This window comes from Equus asinus, chromosome 8 (genome assembly GCF_041296235.1).
Source record: "Equus asinus isolate D_3611 breed Donkey chromosome 8, EquAss-T2T_v2, whole genome shotgun sequence".
Lineage (NCBI taxonomy): Eukaryota > Metazoa > Chordata > Mammalia > Perissodactyla > Equidae > Equus > Equus asinus.
This window is the reverse complement of record NC_091797.1, coordinates 41,735,423-41,744,251: the sequence shown is the minus strand read 5'-3', so window position 1 is coordinate 41,744,251 and position 8,829 is coordinate 41,735,423. Positions and strand designations below refer to the sequence as shown.

The 8,829-nt window shown below is 36.1% G+C and overlaps 1 protein-coding gene across 1 annotated transcript; it reads left to right on the top strand.

Annotated features, from left to right (window-relative positions):
- The first annotated feature begins 1,722 nt into the window (after nt 1–1,722).
- On the top strand, nt 1,723–2,661 carry LOC123287685 (putative olfactory receptor 2B8). Its single transcript, XM_070516796.1, has one exon. It carries the CDS (start codon nt 1,723–1,725, stop codon nt 2,659–2,661), a length of 939 nt encoding a protein of 312 aa, XP_070372897.1.
- Nucleotides 2,662–8,829: the final 6,168 nt, after the last annotated feature.

The following is an 8,829-nucleotide window of genomic DNA, read 5'->3' as shown; positions in this document are numbered from 1 at the left end:
TTCTGATTGAGTATAAATTTAATTTAGTTTAACTAATCCTTCTCATGTATGATGTATTACATTTCTGCTGGGAATGCTTTTATTTTTCAAAACATCAATCTTTTGGTTGTTTGCTTTCCTTGGAAGTAAATTATGGGACAAGGAGGGCATTTATGTCTGTGATAGAGGATATTTCCCAGTGGCCTCTCTACCACTAACTCTTGTTTCCCTTGATCTTTACTTTTCCCTTATTCAGATTTTGTTAATATTTATTTTCTACCACTTTGTACCAATTTATTTTGCACATCAGTGTATCTATACACTAACTTGATTCAGATTTTAAAAGTTTTAGAAAGATTAAAAATTTACTGTGATTATCCATTTGAATATGCTAGAACTGAAATATTCATTTCCTGATGCCACTTAAGTTGGGGTATGACCATGCTATGCAATACTAAATAACTGGATGAAAACGGCAGTCAACCATCCTTAGAGCTGGCAACATGTGTGGTCCAGTGTAACTCACTCTTCAAGATAGCTTCCAGAAAGCTGTGTATATAAAATTAACTGAATGTAGATGGATGTTCTTAGATTTTTATAATACCAAAATCTCGTTTTTTATGCCTTTCCTTGTATTTCTTTTTGTTTTACAATATATGTCTTTGACCTATCGTTGCTGTGATGATGTGTCTGTCTTTATCTCTATGTATTTATCTTTTTTACTTTATCACAGGGAGTGATGTAAAGCATTACAGTTTGTACATAGGTTACACAATTGGATCACTTTTAAAAATGTTTACCCTGATTAGAATGTTCATAGAAAATAATCCCACCTCTTTCCGGAATCCACACACTCTAGTTGTTGGTAATATTTGAAAATGAAATCAGCAAAAGGAAAAGGAAACTGTTGGCCACTGGATTTTAGAGTTCTGATTCCAACTGACTCTGCATAGCCAGTGAATTTTCAGAGGACTTGTAAAGTTGGTCTGGTAATTTCAAGCATCTTGAGGGCAAGAGTTCAACACTGTAACAGAATAATGGTGATTGAATGGTGTCTGACTGAGTATTTAATTGTTTGACTACCATAAAAAGGACCAGGGTAGTCTTCACAAATATAATGGATTAGGTAGAGTACAGAGCAAAACTTCCAAAATATGTAGAGTCAGCGCTGTAAGTGATATTTTTAATATAATTTAATCCTCTGTATAAGTACATTCTAGATCACGAATTCCAATATCTGAATGTATTTTAGAGATTATCTTGCTTTATATTCTATTGCATGTGAGGTATGTACAATTGTGTAGAATTTTGAGATATATGTTTCAAATAATCTCTCTGTCTCTGTCTGCTTCTTTTTCTTATTCTTTCTGATCGTGCTCCAGTATTTCCCTCATTCTCATTTTCTCTAATGTACATGTATTCTTATAGTACTTTAAATCTTATGAAACTCAATCTGAAACAGACCTTTCATACCCATGAATCATGGGAACACAAGGTCTATTATTTGATTTTTCTTACATTAAATATCAATGATATAACTTTTTGTGATAATGTGGAACTACATTGGTATAAGATATGTCCATCTCAATGAGTACATCATTTCTGAAAAAAATTGCATATAAAAATCCCATGACTGTGTCTTTTAACATGATAGATTCACCTCTTCCTCTCTCCTTTTCTTTTAAGACACCTTCTAAAAATTTCTAAATGCTTGGTCTTGATAAGAACCATGTGCTAGCAAGGATGGAAGAGAAAAATGCAAGCTCCCTCACTGGGTTTATCCTGCTGGCTTTCTCTGACAGGCCTCAACTGGAGCTGGTCCTCTTTGTGGTTCTTTTGATATTATATATCTTCACTTTGCTGGGAAACACAACCATCATTGCATTGTCCCACCTGGACCCACGTCTTCACACCCCTATGTACTTTTTCCTCTCCAACCTCAGCTTTCTGGACCTGTGTTACACTACCAGCATTGTTCCCCAGCTCCTGGTCAATCTCAGGGGAATAGACAAATCTATCTCCTTTGGTGGTTGTGTAGTTCAGCTGTATATCTCTCTAGGATTCGGATGCACTGAATGCGTTCTCTTAGGAGTTATGGCATTTGACCGTTATGTAGCTGTTTGCAGACCCCTTCATTACACAGTAATCATGCCTCCCCATCTCTGTGCCCTGATGGCTTCTGCTTCATGGTTCATTGGTTTTGCCAACTCCTTATTCCAAACGGTACTCATCTTCCTTTTACCGCTTTGTGGGAGAAATAAATTAGACCACTTTTTCTGTGAAGTACCTGCATTGCTCAAGCTTGCCTGTGTTGACACCACTATGAATGAGTCTGAGCTCTTCTTTGTAGGTGTCTTCATACTTCTCATACTGGTTGCATTTATCATGTTCTCCTATGGTGGGATTGTCAGGGCCATCTTAAGGATAAAGTCTGCAGCAGGGCAGAGAAAAGCATTTGGGATATGTGGATCCCACCTCACAGTGGTCACCCTGTTCTATGGCACAGCCATGTATGCTTATCTCCAGCCCAGCAACAACTACTCTCAGGATCAGGGCAAGTTCATAGCTCTCTTCTACACCATCGTTACTCCCATGATCAACCCCCTCATATATACTCTGCGGAACAAGGATGTGAAGGGAGCAATGAAGAATGTTCTTTGGAATGGTCATGACTCCAGATAACTGGGTGAGGAAAACAGTTTAATGGAAGGTCTTTGAATACCAGAGCCCTTAAGATGTTTTTGTCTTCCATGTGTCAGCTAAAATTTTCCCTAAGAACTCTCAAGGGAATTTTCTTACCTCATTGTCCTATGAAACCGTGTGTTCAAATCAACATTCATAGATTCATTCCAGCTTCCAGAGATGGTGATTCAGTGTCTCTAGAAGATCTGTGTTACATTTATTATTTTTAAAAGCTCTATGAAGTTTTCTTATTTGCAACCCCATTTGGAAACATTATTCTGCTTCTCTTGCAAAAAGACATTTAAGTACATACTGTAAAGACACAGCCAAATAAGAGCATAAAACCACTGAAACACTGTAAGAAATATTAACTTGTTAGCATTTTCTAGCAATTGCTGGAGGGATATCACTTAGTCTGGCACTTTGATCAGGGCTCTCCTACAAAGTCCGTAGGTTGACTCCATCAGAGGTTTTTCACAGAAGTAGGTGGGGGAAGCTGTAAGAAAAACAAACTTTAAGTTCAAAGAAAGAGTTGCTAACATCAATCCTGATAAAGTCATTCTGAAGTTAGTCCATACAGTGAACTCACCACCGTGGCAGCCATATTATGCAGCATTCATTTCATAGAAGGCTGTACACAGGATCACTGGGTGAGGGAGGGATACGATGTTGCCGGTGACAATGGTAGCCATTAGCTGGTAGTGCTTCCCTATAATTTGGTACATAGCCATAAAAAACATGGATGTGAGGTATGGATGTTGATTATATTAAATTTGTGAGCCCCATTCTGTTTTTTAAATCTGACTTGGGGGGATGTTATCATATATGAATAGCACGTGACCCAAGTTCTATTTCATATTATACATATTTTACTTCCAGTAATGCAGCAAAATTTCCAAAGGGTAAAAATACGTTTAAATTTCTCTCTTCTTACCATTTTATAAAATTCTTTGATTCAGGCATCTATTGCTCATGGCGTTTGTATCTCACATCTGGCAAAACTGCACATAATTTGAATTGGTGACATATTATACAGATGTAAGTAGTGGCCCCTTATTCCCAGGAAACCTCATGTTTTGTGGAAGCTTACTCAGATTCATCTGGAGGAAATTGAAAGAATAATGTGCGTATTAATTTTTAAAAATCTCTATATACCTAAACTTTATAAACAGCCATCTCGTGAAATAATCGTCATTCAATTCTGAATTATGTAGTAAGTATAAACATTCCAGAAAAATTGAATCTGACATTCTAGCCCTCAGATCCCCTTCAAAGCTCAGTTTTCAGTGTAAATTTGTTTTGGGATATGAATCCTAGTGTTTGTATATCTTTAATGTCATGCACAGTGTATTTTTCTGCGGAGGTTATAACTTTGACAGTGGTATCATCACAGAAATGTTTATGATTTTTAGTAGATTTTTCCAATATGTAGTACAGTGCAGATAAGTACATGTGTGTCTCTGGGTGGAGACATATGTAAAAACTTATTATATAGTCTCTTGTCCTGACAACTACCTGCATCCTCCCAGGCCTTGAACCCCCTCAGTCGGTCATGCTCATGAGAATTGATCTTGCATGAGACACAGGTTGGCGAGGCAGAAATGACAGCTAAGAGAAGTTATACACACGATCAAGATTCTATCTATATCCTTAATAGCATCCCAGCATTCACACTTGAAGTCAACACTTGGGAAACCATATATTTTGGCACCATAGTAATTCTTAATGTATACCAGTATAAAAACAGTTTTGGAATACTGTTTACCCCCCGTGGTGACAAATTTCCCACTCTCTGTTATTGCTCAACAGCACCTTGATAAGTAGACCCAAATGGTCACTTTCAAATCCTTTAAATGAACTTTCTTTGCTGCAGAAAACTTTAAGGTCTCCTGAAGCCACTGATATAAGAAAATTTTTATCCTTTGAAGTATATGGGGAAGCCATTCAGGTTTGAACTTATCTCACCTGAATTTTATTTGAACCAAAGAAGCCTGACTTTTGGCCTGTCAAATGTGTATGGTACGTCTGCTTTAATCATTACCTAAAAGCAAAATATTGTACTCTTTTGAAGATAAGAATTAAGGTCTCCCTTCTAATGACACCAGCACTCTTTGAAGGTAAGTATCCCTTCCCATAATGCCACGGTCATGCTGACCCGCTGTGTATGTGCTAATCTGTCACAAACATCTCCTTGAACCCTTGCAGCAATGAACCCTTGTCATGTTTGATGTATGTATCTTTGTTTCGAAAAGGTATATATCTATGCTAAAAATCACTTTTCTCCAGGCCCTTTGCTTCCCCTGTGATGGCTGAGACTCCCAGGATATAGTTGTTGGTTTGTTTCAAATAAAACTCTTTTCTTTTCTTTTGCATTGAAATAATTATTGGTTATTTGCGTCGACACTACAGAGACTATTGTTCTGGCTGAAAAACTACTTCTGTGCTCTTAATGACACACAAAATGCTGCCACCAAATGGATTTATTTCCTTTAAGTAAACACGTGAATCGCACTTGAATAGTTACATTACTTGGAAATGAATTACCGATAATAAAGATCTCTAAGCCCCATGATAAAATTAAAAAAAAAAAAATTGAACAAGAGACCAAACACAAGTTCAGTATTGTGCTGTAACATTTTTCAAATGGGATCGAAGAACTCTACCTTCTCATGCTCTCCATGCTTTGTCTATAACAGACTACAGGATTGTGTCAATGGCCCCCAAAATTATTTGGACTGTTTCCTTTTGAATTCTCACCAACAACTGTGGTAAGGCAGTAGTGATAGTACCCAGGGCTAGGCTAAATTCTTTTGTCCCATCTGTGTTGAGCATCTGGAGTTCCCGAGTATCATTATGCCCTAGAGCAATTCATGGATTTTTCCAGGCCTTGCGTCCTCTGAGCAACAGGACACACAACTGGCTCAAGTGGTGAGTGATCTCAGAGACCCCAAATGTGAGTCAAACTCACAAGAAACACATTTTCTTTTGAGTATCATCACTTAAAGTGAATTCTGTTTTAAAATTTTTTTATTGAGATAACATCACTTTATAACAGTATATAAATTTCAGATGTACTTCATATTTTGATTTCTTATAGATTATATCATGTTCACCACCCAAATACTAATTACCATCCATCACCATACACATGTGCCTAATCACCCTTTTCACTCTCCTCCTTCCCCACTTCCCCTTTGGGAACCACCAATCCAATCTCTGTCTCTATGTATTTGTTTTTTGTTGTTTTTAATCTTCTACTTATAAGTGAGGTCGTGAGTATTTGACTTTCTCCCTATTACTTATTTGGCTTAGCATAATACCCTCACGGTCCATCCGTGTTGTCACAAATGGCAAGATTTCATCTTTTTTACAGCTGAATAGGATTCTACTGTGTCTATATACCACATCTTCCTTATCTTTATCTCTTGATGAGCACGTAGGTTTCTTCCAAATCTTGGCTATTGTGAATAATGCTGCAATGAACATAGGGGTGAACGTATCTTTACACATTCATGTTTTCATGTATTTGGATAAACACTCATCAGTGGAATAGCTAGATCTTATGGTAGTTCTATTCTTAAGCTTTTGAGGAATCTCCATACTGTTTTCCATAGTGGCTGCACCAGTTTGCACTCCCACCAGCAGTGTGTGAGAGTTCCCTTCTCTCCACATCCTCTCCAACACTTGTTATTTCTTGTCTTGTTAATTATAGTCATTCTGATGGGCATGAGATTATATCTCATTGTAGTTTTGATTTTCACTTCCCTGATAATTTAAATTAGTGATGTTGGACATCTTTTCATGTGCCTGTTGGCCATCTGTATATCTTTGGAAAAATGTCTGTTCAGATCTTTTGCCCAATCTTTCATTGGGGTCTTAGTTTTCTTGTTGTAGAAATGTATGTGTTCTTTTTTTAAAAAAATAAATTTTGGATATTAACCCCTTATCAGACACATGATTTGCAAATATCTTCTCCCGATTGTGAGGTTATCTTCTCATTTTTTTGATAGTTTCCTTTGCTGTGCAGAAGCTTTTCAGTTTGATGTAGTCCCATGTGTTTCTTTTTTCTATTCTTTAATACGCTTTGAGTTGATTTTTGTGTATTGTGTGAGATAATGGTCTACTTTCATTCTTTTGCACGTGAGCATCCAGTTTTCCCAACACTATTTACTGAAGGTGCTTTCCTTTCTCCATTGTATGTTCTTGGCTCCCTTGGCGAAAATTAGCTATGCCTAGGTGTGTGTGTTTATTTCTGGGCTCTCAATTCTGTTCCATTGATCTGTGTGTCTGTTTTTGTGCGAGTACCATGCTGTTTTGATTCCTATAGCTTTGTAGTATATTTTGAAATCAGGGAGTGTGATACCTGTAGATTTGTTCTTTTTTCTCAGGATTCCTTTGGTTATTTGGGGTCTTTTCTTGTTCCATACAAATTTTAAGATTGTTTGTTCTATTTCTGTGAAAAATATCATTGGAACTCTGATAGGGATTATGTTGAATCTGTAGGTTGCTTTAGGAAGTATAGACATTTTAACTATGTTAATTCTTCCAATGCAAGAGTGCGGAATATCTTTCCATTCTTTGTGTCTTCTTCAATTTCTACCAACAATGTTTTATAGTTTTCAGTGTACAGATCTTTCATTTCTTTGGTTAAATTAATTCCTAGATATTTTATTCTTTTTTTGTACTTGCAAATGGGATTGTATTCTTAATTTCTCTTTCTGTTGCTTAGTTGTTAGTGTATGGAAATGCAACTGATTTTTGCATGTTGATTTTGTATCCTGCAACTTTACTGTATTCATTTATTATTTCTGAAAGTTTCTTTCAGAAATGGACTCTTTTGGGTTCTCTACATATAAAATCATGGCCTCTGCAAATAGTGACACGTTTACTTCTTTCTTTCCAATTTGGATCCCTTTTACTTCTTTTTCTTGCCTGATTCTTCTTTCTAGGACTTCCAATACTATGTTAAATAAGAGTGGTGAAAATAGGCATCTTTGTCTGGTTCCTGTTCTTAGAGGGATAGCTTTAAGTTTATCTCTGTTGAGTATGATATTGGCTGTGAGTTTGTCATATACGGCCTTCATTATGTTGAGGTACTTTGCTTCTATATCCATTTTATTCAGAGTGGTTATCATAAATCTTGCTGTATCTTGTTAAATGCATTCTCTTCATCATCTGTTGACGTGATCATGTGGTTTTTATTCTTCATTTTGTTAATGTGGAGTATCATGTCGATTGATGTCCTAATGTTGAACCATCCCTGAATTCCTGGAATAAATCTAACTTGATCAGAGTGAATGATCTTTTAAATGTACTGTTGTATTCGATTTGCTAGTATTTTGTTGAGGATTTTTGCATTGATGCTCATCAGTGATATTGGGCTGTAATTTTCTTTTTTTATGTTATCCTTGTCTGGTTTTCGTATCATGGTAGTGTTCACCTCATAGAGTGAGGTTGCAAGGTTCCCTTTCTCTTCGTTTTTTGGAAGTGTTTGAGAAGGATAGGTATTAAGTCTTCTTTGGATGTTTGGTAGAATTCACCAGGGAAGACATTTGGTTCCAGACTTTTATTTTTGGGGAGGGTTTTTGATTACTGTTTCAATCTCCTTGCTGGTGACTGGTCTATTCAAATTCTCCATTTCTTCTTGATTCAGTTTTTGAAGGTTGTATGATTATAAGAATTTATCCTTTTTTCTAGATTATTCAATTTGTTGGCATATAGCTTTGTAGTATTCTCTTATAATCTTTTTTTCTGAGGTGTCCATTGTAATTTCTCTTTTTTCGTTTCTGATTTTATTTATTTATTAGAGTCTTCTCCCTTTTTATCTTGGTGAGTGTACCTAAAGGTTTGTCAATTTTGTTTATCCTTTCAAAGAACCAGCTATTAGTTTCATTTATTTCTTTCCTGTTGATTTTTTTAAGTCTTTCTTTTATTTATGTCCTTACTTCTACTGCTTTTGGGCTTCATTTGTTGTTTCTCGAGATCCCATAGGTGCATGGTTAGATATTTTATCTGAGATTTTTCTTGTTTGTTGATATAGGGCTTTATTGTTATAAACTTTTCTCTTAGAACTAGTTTTGCTGTATCCCATAAATTTTGGTGTGTCGTATTTTCGTTTGTCACCAAGTATTTTTTGATTTCTCCTTTCATTTCTTCATGCACCAATAG